General features: G+C 39.5%; 1 protein-coding gene across 2 annotated transcripts in view; it reads right to left on the bottom strand.

Annotated features, from left to right (window-relative positions):
- The window catches only part of LOC131074510 (endoribonuclease Dicer homolog 2), a 305,149-nt gene that overhangs the window by 90,843 nt on the left and 194,242 nt on the right, over nucleotides 1-20,064 (bottom strand). For both annotated transcript variants that reach the window (XM_058011146.2, XM_058011144.2), the window contains exons 15-17: nucleotides 16,421-16,695; nucleotides 15,869-16,293; nucleotides 15,550-15,650 (exon numbers count right to left, since the gene is read on the bottom strand). In XM_058011146.2, the coding sequence (XP_057867129.2) occupies nucleotides 15,550-15,650; nucleotides 15,869-16,293; nucleotides 16,421-16,695 (801 nt within the window). The remainder of the gene's footprint in view (nucleotides 1-15,549; nucleotides 15,651-15,868; nucleotides 16,294-16,420; nucleotides 16,696-20,064) is intronic.

Here is a 20,064-nt window from a genome sequence, read left to right as displayed (position 1 = left end):
ATTCAATGTACTTAACTCATGGAAGGTGGCACAAACTCCGATGTACCTACCCCGGCTATCCATTGGTCGATTTTTCTAGAAGGGACATGTGTCCAAGCAATACAATTTTATCATTGGTCAAGCATTAAATGTTATGTAATGGTTGTAACAAACCCTAATTAGGGTTTTCATTGTTGAATCTTGGCCATTGATCTTGAATTGATCTAAGCCATCAAATTGTATTGTGGGCACTATATAAGCCCTGGCATTTCATTTGTAAAGGCTAATTAGAAATAAGGAGAGAGAGTTGTAAATAATAGAAAGCAGTTAGTAGATAGAGAGTAGTTAGAAGTTGATAGAATAGCAATTAGAGTAGAATAGGAGGACAAGGCAAGAAATTGTTGCCATTGATTGTAAACAAACTCCATTTTCATTGAAGTAATGGTGAAGCGTGTCGTTTCTTGCAATTTGCATGGTTTCTTGTTGAGTCTTCAATCCTAGATGGTAGATGATTAGATGAATGGAAGAAATGTGATTGATTGATGGTGGAATTCGTATATCCATACTACTAGCAGTTTGTTGATTGCAGACTTGCCTTGTGTAGTCAACTGGAATCATTCAGCTTAAGCTCAATTTCAATTTGTCGCTTCTTCATTGATATGCATCAACTTGATGGTGTCTATGCCTGCGGTGATGATTTGAACATCATAAAGCTTCCCTTAGAAGATCGCACTAGCCTTGTGGAGATGGTCCATTGATGTCAAAACAAGACCTAGTTAGAGTTTCATCAAAAAATCAAATCATTGCTCCTACATTCTTAGTATTAGGATTAGATCTTCTCTTCGCCCTTATCCTTTTTCCATTTTTTTCAAATCTAAGTTAGTCAGAGCTTGTGTTCCAGCAAAGCAGATCGGAAGTTCAATCATCAAATGTAAGTCCCCTTGTGATTCCAGCAAATCACATCATACCACGGCAAGCTTATCCACACGTAGAGACCCTACATCAAAGAACCTTGGAGTCATCCTGATTGATCCTTTTTCGCGATATCTTCAGCAATCAGAGGCTTTATTCAAGAGAGGATAAGGTACCCTTGGGTATTTTATTCTGTGTTAGGCAGTGTACAAAATACACGTCAACAGGCAGCCACCGGAAAAGATGATGCATGGTGAATATGGCTGTCCAACAGCCGCTGCAAGTTATTATCCTGTGGATCTTCTACCCTTTTGACGAATTCTGACATATCAACGTGCCCTATTTCCGTGTCTCTAATGCGATCCAAAGGAGAAGAAACCTGGGAAGGCGCAACCTCGTTCTGATATTTGTCATATCTGTATTTCATCTTCTTTGGAGCTGGAGATGCCGGCAAATCTGACATTGATTGTGAACCTGAAATACTGTGATGAAGACTTAAAAGAGTTAAGGCAACATCATAGTCAGCTGCAAATATCATTCTTCCTTCTCCAAATGGGAACAACTTCGATTTTTGTACTTCACGATTTTGTGAGAGGAAGAGGGGAAATATGTAGAAATGGGAAAATCTTGACTTTGACCAATTTCGGATCTTGGGGAAATTTTCGCAAGTATACAAGCCGGAAATAGCATACATGCAATCAGGGTTTTAAAACCCGAATGCAAGTATACTTGTAAATTTGCAAATAGAGAAATGGATGAAAAATGAGATTTTGACTTGCGGAAAATGACGGAAATGGAATGTACGAATATGGGAAACATGAATGCATAGAAATGGGAAAATCCGGGAAAGTCATTTTCATGAAAATGGGAAGAACTCTTCAACATGTAATCCGGTTTTTAAAACACGAATTTGAAAGGGAGAGGTATTTCACACTTTTCAACTTAGAATTTTAACAAAAAATGGTTAAATTCCTTAACCGTACGGGAAGAACAAGAATTTCCAGTGAACTTGTAATCGGGATTAAAAATCCCGAATACAAGTAAAGAGGGAATTTTGGGAAGAACAATGCAATTCAAAAATTGCATACTAAGGGGAAGATTTCTCTCGCAAAACCGATTTTTGGGGGGAAGAACAACATATATCCAAAAATGCAACTAAGAAAGAAAACTAAGAAAGCAAGAAAATAACAAAATGAAGGAATGAAAGGAAAAAGAATATATCTTTCTTGAAACTGAAAATGTTTCTCCAAAAATGCAACAATCTTTGGAATGAAAAAGCAAAATCAATAAATACGGACAAACCGCAACACTAAACCCTTGCCACGTTTTGGAAAAAACGTTTATGTGGAAAAACGTGGCAGCAAACAAGTGTAAAATGGCATAGAAAATGCTTGAATACTTCTTAACCCTCAACGCCTTGGTACTCCTAGCCAAAACAATTCATCTCCTTGAAGATTTGTGGCATCACACTTCCAATATGCAACCAAAGGAATCACGTGGAGAAAAAAACGTGGTATTCAATGCATCTTTGATAGATCATTAAATAGCTTAAATCTTATCCCAAACTCCACGCCTAGGTAGGATTGTTCAAAACGATTTAGAAGAATGCAGCTTCATTACGTTCTAATCCCCCAAAATGTGGCATTTTGGAAACACGTTTTTGCTGATTTGGAGCAAAAAACCAGTCAATACAACCTCCATGTGGCGTGAAAAGTGTCCAAGAATGCATGAAAATAGGGTAGAAACTAAAACGCTTTCCTCCTCCAACAAATCTTCCACAAAATTTGCTTTGAAAAGTTCAACAAAACCCGATTTTCTTGCAAATGGGGTTTTTAGGAGAAAAAGACAAGTTCGAAATGCATAAGGGAATGAAAATCGGGTTTTTTGGAACAAATGACAAGTTCTAAAATTCACTTTTTCACTTACTAGGCCAAAATCGGGTTTTTTGAGCCAAATAGCAAGTTTTATTTTTGACTTTTTCACTTACAAGGCAAATTCGGGTTTTTTGAACCAAATAGCAAGTTTTGAAAAAGTTAAAAATGCACTTTATGCATAAAATCGGGTTTTTTGGAGAGAAATGCAAGTTTTAATTACTTGTAAAAGGGAAATAAAATCCCTACAACAAATTAGAAATTATTGCACATATATAATGGGGATTTAAAATCCCTATTACATGTAAAAACCATTAAAGTAGGGGTTTTTGGACCAAACTGCAAGTTCACTTGTAATTGAGCCAAAAAATCCCTATTTTAACTAAACAAGACCAAAAACAATAAAAGAAAAATTTAAAACAAATTACAAGTAACATCTTTTAATGAAAGTGCATATGTAATAAGCCAAAAATTCCCCTACAACAACCAAAACAATGAATATCATTAAAACTTGTAGTTTGAAGAAAATTCTCCACCTGCAGTCGGGATTTTAGAACCTGAAATTGAAGGAAAGACATAGCAAACGAACCCAGAATTTGACGAAATTCGAAACGTAGTTCGAGGATGGACTGAGGATTAAGCCAGTCCGAGGATTAGTCGAAATTATGCCTCGAGAAGCGTGCCATAGAGTAAAATTTTTCATTTTTTCAAAAAAATTTCATGTAGCGGTCCTTCATTTTTGTTTCCAAAAATGAGCACAACAGGACACAACAGAGACATGCAAAGCACGACAGGACACACCGTATGGGGTACGATGTACGACAATTGCAGCGTGACACGACGTGCGACGTACGACGATAACACCTGGTTTGTACGGTCGGCGCCAGCCCCAACGAAGTAATCTGTACGACATACTGAGTCCACGACATAGCGTACGACATAGTCATCCGTACAGGGTGCAGCACAGGATGTACGACGAATTGGTAGGAGTGTACAGCACCGTACGGCCGCCGACGCAAAAGGGAGAATCGTACAGACAGAAAGATTACTACCGTATGGTACCGTACGAAGTCCGGCACAGGATAGTCTGTACGCGTAGGAAACAAGCAAGTATAAGAATTAAAAGTGTTGTTTTGCAAATCAAACAAGCAGAGCTTACTGTGCGGCCAGGAGGAGGGGTACGAAATCCGTACGGTGAGGAGGCAGCGGATAGTACAATGGGCTGTACAAATTGGCGAAGCACATTTTCAGATGGTTATCATAATGACCAAGGACGGACAAAGGCAAGAGAATAGAGCAAAGCAGTTACAGTGCAGCCATGACTGCCACAAAGCCAGCCAGCAATAGCAAGAAGGACAAAAACAGGCCAAAGGCACAGAAGGATTAAGAGGGAATCACGGTGGAGAATGTAGCATTTGAGAGCGTGACTGGCAGCGAATGTCATACCTGGTGGGAGGAAACTTCCCTAGATCATGTGATAAAGGATTCCCTCAAGAAAGCTCAGGTAGACCATGCCATCCAAATGCCCACATTCAACATCAAGGATTTTGAGCCAGTACTGCGGACTATGGTGTCCGGATACAACCGAAAGGAATGGGCTTCCATCATTCAATTTCAGGGATGCATGGTGCGAGTTTCTTTCAAACCAGAGGACTTCAAGAGGGTATTTGGTATACCTGAGAAGGGGGCATCTGCAGCCAAACCAACCAAAAAGCTCACCAAGGAAAAAAAGATATGGCTGATGGATATGGTATGCAGGGATGACCTCACAGAGGAACAGTGGAAAACTGCCTGGTCTGACAATAGGGGGGTGAAGCATGCGTTTATCGCACCAGGAGAATGGAGAATGCTAATGGACTTGGTAAAAAGTCGCCTTACAGGAGCCAGCCGTGCATCGGACATAGCCATTTGGATGATAGGGTTAATGAATGGGATTAAGTGTGATAAAGTGTACAACTGGGGGCAACTGCTGGTGGAAAGAATTCATGATTTTCTTAAGTTGGAACACATGCCATTTTACATGTGCCATCAGCCTATTCTTGGATGTCGTACGCCTACAAGTACTGCGAGAAATGTGGGGAACCTTCGAACCGTGCTGACGGGTGGAACCTTATAAGCCAACCATGTACTACTATGCCCATTTGGACACACTGGGTGACATTGCACAACCGACAAAAAGGAGGAAGCTAGACGCGTTCGTAGAGGTTGAAGATGCCAACAGCACCGAGGATTCTGAGGAAGAGGCAGAAGAGATGGAAGAGCAGGAGAGCAACGATGAAGGGTTTTGTATGGCACCACACGTAGCTATAAAGGATGAAGGGGAAGCAGAGTCGCAACAACAGGAAGAGGAGGAAGAGGAAGATCAACACAAAGGGTTACGAGCACGAGGATGAAGTTCACACCCCCAAAATTATCTTCGGCACACTTGGTACCACAGGAAGCACTTACAGTGGCTAGCCCTGTGAGAGACGTACGACCAGTAGGGGTGCCTTTCCGAAAAATCAATGAAGGCAACCACTGGCACAATGGTGGGTATCACTACCACAGATCAAGTTGGCTGTACTTGCATCGGAAGTCACGAAGTGTACCAGTACAACAAACCAGACAATGGCAGGGGAGGCCGTACCAAGAAAAGACAAGGTGGCCGAACAAGGAATTGGTACTGGTATGACAGGCATTGGTACGGTACCAACAAGTATTGGTACTGTACCATCATGTACTGGTACGACACCAACAGGTACTGGTACGACATGTGCTAGTATGGTCCTAGCAAAGAAGGATGAGGCAGGGAATGTACTGATGACTGGGGATAGCCTGGAGGTGTTGGCAGTACTAGAGACACTAACGGATGAAGATATAGATGCATCGCTGGATGGATGGCTGGGGCAGTTTGCACTCACACCCCACCCTCCCCCCTCCCCTGCACCACACAGCATGGCTATTGGGGCGCACCAGACACGGGACAAGATCATTCCTATCACAGACCAGGACGTGGGGATGTCTGTTGACGGAGAGCATAGGGCACCAGGAAGTGGTGGGCAGGACCAAAAGATCAACTATGATGGGGAAAGTAGGCCAGAAGGATCATTGGCAGGACTTCACCTCACTCCACCAGATTTGAGTGATCCAGTAGGCTCACTCCAACGGTTCCTTAGAGAGCTACAGGGGATCTCTGATGTTGCACGTGGGATGGCACAGTTGACTAGGCAAATGGAGGTCGGCAACTCTGTTGACGCTGCGAAACTTTGCCACTTCATGACTTCTGGGTGTGCAGACGAGTTTGTGTGCCACTTCGAGCAGCAGGGGTGGCCAAATAGTAATACGCCGGAGTCAGCACAAAAATGGACATGCATGCCTCTGGTGGAAGGAGGGGGCACTCTGGGCACCACCTTCTGTAGCATGGAGGGAGCCTTCTGGGATGTGTACCTGCAGATGCGACGGCATTGGAAAGAGCAGGAGGCCCAGCAACTGCATATAACAAAACTGGAGAAGGAAAGGGAGAAGCATGCACAGCTAGCAATAGCATAAAAGAATCTATGGGATGAGCTAGAAATGAATGTGACTACTTATGAGGCCCGTTGTAGCATGCAAAAGGAGGAGGTGCACGTACTAGTAGTAAAGGTGGCCGAGCTTACCTTGTAGATAGAGCAAAAAGACAAAAAACTGCTGGAGGCCACACACATGGTGAAGAAGGCACGGGAGCCGCAGCTAATGGCAGAGAAGAATCTCAGACTCCACACAGGGCAACAACCTTCTTCTTCGACCACTACAGGGACGCCTCCTCCCCCTTCTCAGTCTTAGTCTTTTGTTTTGTATTCGAGCTCCTATTGTCTTAGTCCTCTGGAAGACGACTACTTTTTTTGGGGGGGGGGTTGATGTTAGGTGTCAATAACACATGTTAGTTGTAGTTCGGACGGGCTTTTATGTTTATGTTTATGTTGAGTCGCCAAGAGGTTCCTGTGGGGTAGTTGGTAGTTAATGACGATTGGCAACTGGGCCAACCGTTGAGTCTATATATGATTCGGATGGAACCTTGGTAGGGATGGTATTGTACTGGATATTCTTGAGAATTCAATAAAGATATCATTCTTCTGGTATAGCTGTTTGTTGTTGTTACTTATGCTTTGATATATGAATGTTTTGTTATATGAATAGTTGGTACGGGTAGGGAATCCTTGTTTTATCCATGAGTTTACCAACCTCACATTAAGGACTAAACAATAGCCTATGGGATAGCCCGTCCAATCTGAACCGACTTCTGAAGATCAGAACTTTGATTGCTCAGTGGAAAAACGTTTTCTATTGGGACCAAGCTGATTTCCATGCTTTAAAAGCCCACATTTACTTAATTTCAGCAATTTACCTAGTGGAAATTCTATTTCCATCAGGACTTTATGAATTTTTCCAAGATTTGAAGAGTGGAAAATAGAATTCCATCAAGACTTTGTCCATTTTGGGTTCATTTCACCTACTAGAAGTGGAAAAACGACTCCTATAGGGACTTATTAACATTTTCACACAAAATTTGCATCAATTTGCAACATTTTCATCATTTTTTGCTCATATTTAAATGTAAGTTGCAACTTCAACACTTAGAAAAATAAATTGCAAAGCTTAGGCAATTTGAGACTTAGGATAATTTTAACAATTTAAACATCCTTTTCGACATTTTGATCCTATTGACTTCAAAACTTAAAGATTTAACATTATTTGCATCGCAAAGACCTGGAAACATGACCATATCCAAGGACAATACTCAAACATTTAAGGCTCAAAATTATCACTTGACTGCCAAAACCCTAAACTAACAAAACCAGAAAGCAGGAAAGAGGGGGTCCTCGTTTGCAAAAGGGAGATGTGTGAAAAGGTCACAACAGTGAGTTACAACAAAATACAATAGTGTTTACTGCTACAACTAATAAATTAAATAAAGTAAATAATAATGTACATGACGATGCATACGAGACACAACAGCAAAATATAGCTTTATTCGCACATGCAGTTATTATAGAGAAGAAGACCAAAGATGGTTGGCCAAGGATTAAGATTGGCCCGACTATTCCATATTACCTTGGCGGTACCCAACATATTTACAGGGCCCGATGGTTGCTGAGAGGTACACAACCGTCAACCGACACATAACTACCCGAGAGTGACAACCTACTTAATACAGATAATTAATACTTTGGCAGATAACAAATATTATCAAATATAACAATAGGCATTTTATGCTGACTACATCATCCCCTCCAAAAGAAAACAAAAAGTCGTCTTCTAGACGACAAGTAAACGTCAAGTTATATTCGGGAAGGCTAATGACAGACAATGACTTGGACTGGACAACCCCAACTTGTAGCATACCTGCCAAATCTAATGGGGGTTTGGGGGCAATGCTCCCAACGGGGGTCTGGGGGCAGCACCCCCATTGGGTCAATGGGCAACGCCCCTCGCGGGGTCCATGGTGTACATGATTTTTGTGAATTTTTAAGATGCCAAAAACATTATTGATGAATCCAAAAACTGGAGATTTTGTAGTGTTTAACTACGGTCCAAGTGGCATTTCCATGTATGGCTTGCAAATTTTACTCACTTGCAGCCTTGACTCATTCCTCATGTACAGTTTAGTGTTTCCGTATGGTATCTTTGAATTTGAGTACGGCTCCTTTGTATTCTACGACTTCTTTTTTGCCCCTACAAACTTGACTTCTCTACTGTCATGTGCGGCTCCATGTACGGCCTCACCCCATGCATCCTCTTCTCTTGTCTGTACGATATGTGAGTTGGTTCCACGTATGGTCTTTCATGTTTGTAGGGCTTATTGTCTCCCCTTTCGTATAGTGTGCGAGATTGCTTTTCCATATGGCTTGTTTATATTCTCTCTGTACGACATCCTCCCGATTTGCCCGTACTGTGTACACATGTACGACCACCTCTTCTTCACGTACAACTCTCTCATGTACAGCGATGTACTCACGTACAACCTTCTCTACACATGTCTCTCTAACATACGACTTAACTGGCACCTCATCCTCTCCCACGTACGGTGTGCTTTTTCAACCTTTTTCACCTCTGTACGAACTGCGCACTTTTTGTTTGTTGTATGGATTACTTCTCACGCTTGGTTGATTCCTTCCCCCTACGTATGGTATCCTCCTTATATATGGTGTTCTTCCCTCGTATGGCTCCCTTGCATATGACTTGCTGAGCTTGGATGGTACTTCATCTCCTTCGAACAACTCACTTCTTTCCACTCCCCCATTCGGCATGTGTTCCTTCCTTCTGTACGGATTACTTCCTTTCACTCTAAAACTTAGGATGTGTGGTCCTCATACAGCGTGTGGTCCTTCCTTCCATTTAGGTTACTTCCTTTCACTCTAACGTAGGATGTGTGGTCCTCCTTTCTATACGGCTCTATTGCTTTGCTCAAATACGACCTACCAATTTTTTCCTCATATGGTTCAAGACTCTCGTATGGCCAAGTATCCCTTCTTCCATACAGATTGGGAAGATTTTTGTTTGTTGCATACGGCCCTACGTCTAAATTCTTGGTGTTTGGCATGAGGGTTGAGGAATGCCATGGCCAAACTCTTACAATGTTGTCCTCCAAATGCTTTCAGGCCCTCCATTTAACTTTTTTAATTTTTATTGACTCCATTATGTTTTGCATTTTATTTTCATTCTCCATCTTCATACTATCAAATGCATTGTCCATAACTTTACACGTTTTCATTAGTTCCTCTACACAAAGGGTTGTGGCTTCAATGAAATTACATGTTGGCGAAAATACCTCGCAGTCCTCCATTTGCCAGTGGAATAATCCATTGAGGGAACTTGTTTCAGCCTCCAAGCAATCTTCCAGTTTCAGTACCCCTCTATCATTCGGTTCCATCCTCTTCCTTCATACTCCACTCCTCCCTCAGACTTTGAGTCAGAGGATCCCATTTCTTTACTTACCACCTGATTCCTCGGTCAATGACGTACTTCCTCCCATCACTCTCGATCAAGAGTGTGTTCCGCTTCCAATTATGATTTGCCTTGGCCATAATCAACCATCCCCTCCTAAGGAGTGTGTCGCACACCTTTTGTAATCGGATGACTACGAAGTCCAAAAAAAATTGTTGTCCCAATCATTACTTTTTGTGCCATCAATGTTCCCAATGGCTTGATGTCATGCTGGTCGACACCTACCAAGTGGAAGGTCGGCAGTCAGAATGTCGGCTTCCCCAGACATTTCCAAGTGTCCTCTGGCAGCACATTAACTCCCAAGCCCCCGTCGATGATGGTGTTTGCTAACTTTTGGCCCATTATTTCCATCTCGACAACAATCGACTTCCTCTCAATGCTCATTGTCAGCAACATTGGATCACTGGCCTCATTCTCTTCAGGTGGTGGTTTTCCCGTCAGTTCCTCCTCTTGTGGCTTACATTGTTTCTAGACGACTATGTCATCACTAACTGTGTTGGCAATTTCCATTCTCAGTTGCGACATAGTTTGAAGGAGGTCTAGCACCTTGATGGGTATGGTTGTCTGTAGCACCTGTCGAACTATGTTCTTCTCTGACTCCCACAATGACATACCTATAGTTCCATTGGGGGTTACTTGTTCCTTCGCCAACACTTGTTCTACTTCGGCTCTGGCTTCTTGGAGTTGTTCCTTCTTTGTACAAGCGTTTAAGTACATCGCCTTCTTCCTCTTTGCTCTCGTGATTTTCAGAACTACCTCATCTTGTTACTCTACATCCAACATATTAAACCCTTTTCCTTCGGGCAATCGGTGTCTTCATGATTCTCAGGTCCACACCATTTGCACAATAGTTGTATGTTGTCTTCCTTATTTTGGAAGTCTCTTGCAAAGTGTCCCCATTCACTACATTGTCAGCACTATATGATAGGACGTCCTCCAAAGTCATACTGTATTTGGTTTTGCCCTTGTTGATTTCCATTGTCATCGAGTGATAAATTTTGTGGTTTCAATGGGCTAGAGTCTCCCTATGTGAAGAGAATTTGCATACTTCTAGTCTTCAAATTATATGGACACTCCTTTATTGAATGACCCATCACCTGACAAATCTTACAAGACATCTTTTTAGGACAATTATCTTTCGTTTGCCCCTCAATTTTGCACTCAATACACCATAGTTCATTACTTCTTTTATTGGTTCCTTTTTCGGCCTTCAATTCTTTCATCATTCTCAATTTATCCCATCGAAGGGCCTATACGGTTTTGGATTCTTCATCATTGCTACCTTCAATGCTCTCATCATCATCATCATTGGTTTTCCTCTTCCCTCGGGAGGATGTTTTGTTTTCACTCTCGATGTCCATCACTCGACTGTAAGCATTGACATACAAGGATGGAGGCAAAACTTTCATCTTCTTGCGTAGTGAAGAGTGTTGTCACGAAGGATTGCACCTATGATGGCTAAGTATGAAACCCAACAATACAGTGAAACATGGGAATACTTTCAAGCTTGTGGGTATGCCTATATTAAAAGTAGATCTTCAGAGATCAGGTCGGCTTCCTGTTTGATGAATCTCCTACAATTAACTTCTTTTGAGAAAAGGGATAGGAGGAATGCTAAAGTTAAACCTATCCTACGAGGTGATGCACCAAATGTTGCTTCTGAGACCTTGCGACTGCTTAACTCACAAATACCTTCAACAAATAACTTCAATTACTCACAACTCAACTAAACATGTAAATGCATCAATATTTCATAGAAAGGATTGAATTCAGAATCTGGTTGAAGGAGAACAGATTGTTCTCACAACTATAAATCACTGAAAATTAGCTTGCACAATCTACAACCTGCACCTATCATGCAACTACTCACATTAAACTCTGATTGAATGAGACAAATTAAAGGATCAGAAGATAAATCACAATAAATCATCAAATCACTCATTAATAATACAACATAAGAAGTATTGAGAAGGAAAACACTGCTATTTTATTGAAAATATAGGAACTTGTTGCTGTTACAATCTCAAAAAAGTGAGCAATGCTTTTTGTTGTATGTGTAAGCAAAAAGAAAGAACCATCACTTATCAGTTTTTTTCAGTTATTGTTATAGAGTTATTTTATTCAGTTTGCAATACAGAGTTAGTTTCCTTATCAGTATTTTCTTGCTTTTTCATTGTCAGGTGAGAGATTTGATAAAGATTGTGATTTTTACAATCCTTTGCTCCATCTCGCTTTTTCTTTGTAGAAGTAGGATAATTTCATTGCAAATTCAGGTTGTGGGTTGTGTTCATCTAATTTCCAATTCTTTGCATATATTGAAAAATCACTTTTCCTACATGCAGAAGTTGGATAACTTCGAACCTTTTCACGAAATATTTATGAGTTTGGTGATCTAGTTGATTTGTGAAGCGTTTTCATTCTTTATTGCAGCTATCATAGTTTTAGTACAGTAGATAAAAACTCCATAATCTCAGTGTATCACCTCCATTAGGATAAGTTTTATTTCGCATGCAATCCTTTTAACCCTTTTCTCACAAAAAGAAAGTTGTAGGAGATTCATCAAGACACGAAGTCGGCCTAATCTCCGAAGGTCTACTTTCAAGATAGGCAACCCACAAGCCTGAAAGTATTCCCATGTTTCACAAGATTGTTGAGCTTTCAGTTTACAATCACGGGTGCAATCCTTCGTGACAACAAAGGGATCAATCCCTTAGTGAACCACCTCTTTTTCAACCTATCGGCTGGCTGGTTCTCCATCTTGTTTAGCAATTCTCTGAGCCTATGATTGTAAGCACGTGCTCTCATTTTTACCTTGCTTGGTATCATAGAATTCTGCTACAATCTCGTTGTCATCCCTCAAGAGTTTGAACTCCTCCTCGAACACCTTCTTTAGATCAATCCATCCCCTTTGTGCTTGGCATCAAGGTCTATGTACAAATCAATGGCAATCCCTTGAAGGGTGGTGGAAAATGCCTTCAGCCAATGGTCCTTGTCATCTTGGCCATTCGCCTCCCATATCGTTATACATGTCTTGCAATGGCGTACAGGGTCCTTTAATCCATCCCCTATGAATTTCGAGAGTTTCTGCTTCTCTTGGGTGTTCATCATTGTTTTCACTCAAAAGGTACCATGTGTATTTGACCAATTTGGACCATTTAGCTCTCTCCTATGTTCTTGTGCTTCTCTTGCACTCATGGCCACACACGAGCTCTATATGCATCCACCTTCTGTGTCTTCTACACCTTGGTCACCTTCAGCGAGGGGCAGGTTCCCAATACGGTGCAAATTGGTTTCTCGCCTATTTACTCCCTTGTGTGTCGGACCTGGGTGGGTTGTTTTGACGCTACATTCTAGTGCTTTCCTTGCACTTTCAACCATGCTAACGTCCACCTTCAACATCCCCAACACTAAGACTACTTCTAGGTGTGCCAGATCTGGGTGGATTGTTCCGACCACTGGTTCTAGTGCTTTCCTTGCACTCTTGGCCACACATGCATCCCCTACACGTCCTCCTCCAGCGTCCCAACACTCTGAGTACTTCCAAGCTCTGACTCATCCCTATGCTCCCTCCGGCCAAGGGTTAGCGGATCACCTAATCACTTGGTCTTGACCACCCTGTGGCCTCTTCTCACCTTTAATGGGGCCTATGAGCATGAATCACTCTAGGCTGACCCGATTTTTTAAGGCAACGATGCCAAAATGTTTACTGCTATAACTGATAAATTAAATACAAGAAATAATAATGTACATGACAATGCATACTAGACACAACAATAAAATATATCTTTATTTGCACATACAATTATTACAAAGAAGACCAAAGATAGTCGACCAAGGATTACAATTGACCCGACTATTACATACTACCTTCCTTGGCAGTACCCAACATATTTAAAGGACCCAACAGTTGCCAAGAGGTACATAACCGTTAACCAACCAACACATAACTACCTGAGAGTGACAACCCACTTAATACAAATAATTAAAACTTTGGCAGATAACAAATATTATCAAATATAAAAAAATAGGCATTTTATGCAAACTACAGGTAGTATGGCGATGTGACGGGCCAATTGTTCGAACAAGAGTATCAAACAAGAAGAAAAAACGATTGAGAACAAGTTGACGTAAGACTTGGTATACTTGTGGGAAGAATTCGTCAACCAATATGTTCGAAGGGAGGCTCTCTAGCAAGAGGTCATTAAGAATGACGTCTAAGATAACATAGTGAGTGTCATGGTCGACCATCTCCTTCAAAGATTACCAAGGTTGTTGGCATGTAACTTCATTGCTCCTTGATATCTTAAAGAGGAAAGGGATCTAGAGCAATGTCAGTAGCAGATACAACAATGGTACAAGGAAAGAAACTAGAGGGAGGAAGAAGAGTGTGATACAAATAGACATTGTACCTTCGACAATTAATGCTCCTAAGGACAAATAAGGACAAAAGACATACTGTAAACACTTGAGAGGAGGGAGAGCGATTAGTGAGAAGATCTCTTCAAATCAAAGAGAAAAGTCAACGATGATGGCAGTTGCGGAAAATCATTGAGGAATCACAAAGTCTAGCAAGAAGTAAAAGTAGAAGTGTCGGCCGAAGCTGTAGTCAAGAGAGACAAAAATCATTCGGCAACAGAGGCACAATGCCTCGTATGTGGAGTAAGTAGGAGGCAATTGTTACAAACCGACTACTCCTTGACGATGTAGATGAAGATCTTGCCGATCAAGCAAATAATCAGTTCGTATAGTCAGTATCAAGCAAAGAAGACGAAGAAGACTCTAGGACCAAATCTAGAGAGAGTAGCTCATCTGTACAGTCGATATGTGAAAAAGAGGAAGAAGGAAGGAACCTCAAGAACAAGGTTGCCAAAATATTTGAAAACAATCCGCATCATATCAAGAACCTATCTATAGCAAAGGAACCGAGAATAGGGAGGCTTGAGCTGAAGACCCCAGGGGAGGAAGGAGTCAAGAAATGAAGGTAACCTAGGTGTAAAGAATGTGGGCAATGGACATGTAGAGGGTTTGCATGTGGTTGAGAGTGCAAGTGAAGCACCAGAACGTTGAGAGAAAAATAGTTCAATCTTGTCCTAGGCACACAGTACACATTGATCGTGAACGATGTTGCCCCCCCGACCGCCCACGTGAATCCAAGTGTCAGCAAGTAGAAACTCCCAAAGATAACAGGGAATGGATCAGAGGATCCTATGAGGCCCTGCAAGACATGTGAAACCATTTGGTTGGCAAGCAGTCAAATTGACAAGGATTATCGGTTAAGGTCATTTCCCACACATTATAGGTAATAGCCATTGATTGGTTCTTTGAACTGGAAGATAAACACACAAAATCTTAAGAAAAGTTAAAGAAGGCATTAATTGATATTTTAAAAATTAAAATCATTAATGTTAAAATTATTATAGCTATTAATTAAATTGATAATTGCTATTTTAAAAACATGAAAAAGAAAAATTAGAAAAAGATTAAAGCTGGCTGCATTTATAAAGGTTTCATTTGGTTTTAAAGATCAGAAGCAACTTTAAAAGGCAGTGGCCCAGTTAAAAGACAAAAAAGTCAACAATAACCAAAAACATAATCCCTGCCAAAAGAGTAGTCAGTGATCAAGTTCTACCAGTTGGTCTTGTCTTTTAAAGCACATACCATCATAGATAATTTTCTTGGTATGATCTTATCCAAATTTTGTATTAGCGAAAAGTTAAAACAACAATTTATTCTCGAAGAAAATCATAACACCAGAAAACTGAAAGACAGTAGCAAATGGGCATACATGTTTTATGAGTGTAAATACTGATTAATTGGTACTAACCTTTTTCTACTTGAGGCCGCCTTAGCAAAAAATTGCGTACACTGAAAAGAGTCCTAGCACATAAAAGAAGCTGCCCTGGGAACTTAATATTAATGTCATATCTGTAATTCATAGTAGAGTTATATCAAAAATAACATCCAACTAGAAAATGAGTATTTGGTCATGAATAGAAGCAAAAACTTTTAAACAACAAATGTCACAATTCATAAAGAAACATTAGTTCCTGCAAATATAATTTGACCTTATCCAAAATATAGTAAAGTTAACAGCACAGTTCAAAGTCAATTCTACTGGAGTATGTTTAATGTATGAGACTCACTGCTCTCTAAAATGTTGAATATACGTCTTCATTTGACCAATTGTGACTTTTGCTGATACCATTGTACTATTAGCATTTAAATCCTTCGACACATCTGTCACATAATACAACCTTCCATTATGTGGTGTTTCAACAAGAGAGTTCTGAAGCATCTCCAACGGAAGAGTTCCAAACGCTGTGTGAACACAATTTCTGTTGTTGTTAGATATTTTTTCATGTGACTGTATTTCATGAAAAGAAGCCTTTTTAATGCATGCCCAATCTATGGATGAAGCCAGTCCCTGAAAAGTAGTGTTAAGCACTGGTAGAAGCAAATACATCATATTTGGCTTTCCAGTTTTATTGATTCTTTCATTCAGTTTATCCAGTTTCTGATCCATCAGAAGCCCAAGAACAGTTACTTGAAATTTCCTTGCAATCTCAACCTGGAAAGGAGATAGGAAAACTAACAGCATTATCATCAAATCCAATGTAAATTTTGGGAAAGCTGAAAAAAATCATTATAAAGTATACATTTTGATCTCATCTTTTGCAGCTAAAATGTATTATCACCTCATGGGAAGTAAGGTCAAGTGATCCACAATATGCACTTTGAACATCAACACCACCATGAGTTGTCTCCAGCTGTATAAGCATGCTTTCCACAGTTGTATCAAATTTCTGCCTGCTAAGTAGCAGCACGTTGCAGAAAGGGACACAGTATGAAAACTTCCCTCTGAAAGACAAAATGTAGCAATGAAATGGCACTTTGGCCATATCTAAATCCCATTCTCCAACCAATTTATTTGGGACATAAAGAGGATAGGGAACCTTGCAATCCTCCCTTCCTACATAAAAACACTGTTTCTCTTAGTTCAGATTTCACAGACTTTGATTCCCAGCAGCAATTCCAATATAATTGTATCCACTAACAGAGGAGAAAGTGCATGAGCTAGTATGCTTTTCTGAGGACATCAGAGAAACATTATATATGCTATGGGTTCATAGAATCACTTTTACAAAAGAGCTCCCAAAGTTATAGTGCCACCAACCCAATATCACCAAAATCTTATCCACAATTTAGCAATACCACGTTCAGAAAATAAAATCCTATAAAGATGAATTCCTACTTAAAATACACCAAGTCTGTAGCTAACAATCTGAAAGAGGTCCATACTCTAAAAGTAAAGGAAAAAAGAAAAGACTTTGGCAAACATACATTCACAAGAAGGAAAAAAAACCAAAGAACTCAAACCTTTGTATTCTTAAGTCTCAAAAGTAGCACAAAAAAAAATTAAAGCATTGGCTGTCTATCCATTTCTCTAGATACGTAGATAAAAAGACGGATCTAAAGACCTGCAAGCTGTTTGATATTTCAAAAGCCTTCATAAAGTATCTTGGTCAAATAAAAAAATGCTGTCTACTTTCTACAGATTTTCTCACTTAACATATCTAGTATTGTCATCTCAAGCAAAACATAGTAGTCTTTACATCAAAGTCCCCAATTCCAAACTGAGCATGTCATTACACAACATTCAACTAGAGTATTTATTAGTAACCTAACTGATTCACTAAGATAATCAACCATGCGACAAATCTCACAAATAAGGTATTCAGTATTCCTCATATGCATGTTTGTACACATACATTTATTCCACATAAACTAAATCCAATTTCAGGTTAAATGTCCAAATTTAATCATAAAAACAGATGTAAAAAATTAGATGATGAGGCCTCTACTACTCTTTTATGGACATTGCCTTCCCTCTTCCCTACAACTTTTGCATATTGATATTCACGGAAAAAATAAGAGACAAAAAGAGTATGAAATCTAGAAGATGAGGGTTAGGAAGATTCTGTAAAATATCCCTAGTAGTTTAGACCTGGTATAGACTCATTTCCAAACTATTGAGAACAAAAAATTGCATTTGATCACAAATCTATGTTATGAAATTGAAAATTGCATTTCATATCATGTCCCAATTTCGCTTTTAAATTGAAATCATGTCTTGTCCTCAAATTGAAAATAGTGCCAAGAAGAAGACCTCTAGCCTATTTCCATTACCCATAGGCTAAAAGGCAAAATAAGGGAAATAATTTCCAATAATATTTTAAAGTTTTCTTCGGTAACTATTAATTTAAGAAGCAACTTAAATATTAATATTAAAATAAAAAGTTTATTCAACACTTGAAAAGTTAAAAAAAAATTGTACTTAAAATAAAATAAAATAAAGATTATTTATTAATACTGAAGGAAATTGGTTGCAAGGGCCTGATTGGGGCACTCCCAAAGGAGGGCACAAAGCTTCATTTGCATCATTATTGATCAGAATTGCATAGGAAACTGACAGAATTGCAAAAGTCATTTTTGATCAGTTGGGCTGTCCCATAGACTATATTAGTCTCATGGACATTAATATTCTTTCTTTCTTTCTTTCTTTCAAGTCTTTGACAATGTTTTTCTATCCAATTTTCAAAATTCAGCCTCCTGTTCAAGTTGGCTTTTGAAGATGAAAACAATTTGTTGACTCAAGGATCTTGGAGGTTGAAAACCCCCTAATATTTTCACTATTGGATATTGGGAGAAAGAACCTCATATCCAACATTGCACGTGCTAATTATGTCATTTGCAGTTTAAAGGGTTTTATTGCATATTTTAGAGTTTTGAGGATTTGTTTACCACCAAGGTTTGCTAGAACTTGGACACTACATTTAGGAGAGGTTGTAAAGTTGCTTTTTGCTGATTTGAAGGTTTTGGATACATTTTATTGCTCCAATAATTTCACTACAGTGAAATCAACATTTTTGTCAATTTTCAAGTTTACATGTTGCTGCTACAATGTTAGTGCAATGAAATCACAATTTTTGGAGGGTAATCAGAGAAGCAACCAGCCTTTTCAGCCATTATTAGAGATATCAATATCATATCTTGCAAATTGAACAGTCCTAGTGCAAGTATGAACATTTTAGAAGATTCTGAAGAGTGTTTGGAATTCATTTATTGCTGCAAACACATTTCCAGCCATCATATTATGGAGTGCCATCCTTAGGGAGAGAAGATCTGAGCTACTTTTTTCTGTTAATTCTCATTTCAATCCCTTATTAGGGTGTGTCAGCCTTTATAGGAGAGTTTGGGAAAGTTTCCTCCATATTCATTGCTGTTAGGAGATGATTTTGGGACATTTACCAGTATTTACAATGGTTTTCCATTCAATTCCAGCCTAGAAACTTCATTGTAGCCATCATCTCCCTTCATTGTTTTCTATCATCATAGGAGATTGCCATATTATATTTGAGGAAGTTTGGGACCTTGAGCAGCCTTTAATGCATTTTTCCGTCCATTCCCAGCCACTTATTTGCCAGCATTGAACATTTTATTCATTGAGTTTGTGAAGCACCAGCTTGAAGAAGAAGATAGGATCAAGTGAGTGTTTGTAGCAGCCATTTCTCCACTTGTTTTCAGTCTCATAGTGGCCATACAATACTGCAGCCTTTGATGCATTTTTATGTCCATTCCCAGCCACTGATTTGTCAACATTAATCAACACGTTCATTTGAGTTTGTTGAGTACCAGCTTGAGGAAGAAGACCAGCCATTTCTACACTTGTTTTCAGTCTCATAAGTGGCCATACAACCTTACATCAGCAAGCCGCAACTTCTTGTAGCAGTCAGACAAGTGGGTCCCATCATTATTGTTTGTAAGTTTATTTGACAATCATAGAAGCTCTTAATATATACTATCCAGCTCATAGTGATTTCAGAAGGTTGCAAGTAAATGAAATCAGCTTTCTAAGGGTTTCAAAAATTAATGTTTGGTGTTTTCATGACCTAGCCTACTTAGATATAAGTGTTTTTGGATAATCTGGGGTTCATATCAGCGATTAAAATTGATCAGATGTGATCCAAAATTGTCCTATGAAGTGTATATCAGCATTTGGTAGTTTGATACTTATTTCTATTCATTGGTTTCTATATGGTTTTCTGTTCCAGTTTGTGTTTATCTCAGAAAAATCAGAAAAAGAAAACATAAAAATCAGAAAATTGAGAAACAATTTCGTTGGAGACATTACTAATCATGATTCCTACGGCAATACTTCAATTAAGGCTCAAACATAGCACAACATTTCTGGGATCACAAATAATTTGTTCAAAAATAAGGAAAAGTATACATTGCATGAATGCTGGGATTGTGATTTCAAAATTTAGTTTAAACCAAA

Source organism: Cryptomeria japonica, chromosome 9 (genome assembly GCF_030272615.1).
Source record: "Cryptomeria japonica chromosome 9, Sugi_1.0, whole genome shotgun sequence".
NCBI lineage: Eukaryota > Viridiplantae > Streptophyta > Pinopsida > Cupressales > Cupressaceae > Cryptomeria > Cryptomeria japonica.
This window is presented reverse-complemented; position numbering and strand designations above follow the sequence as displayed.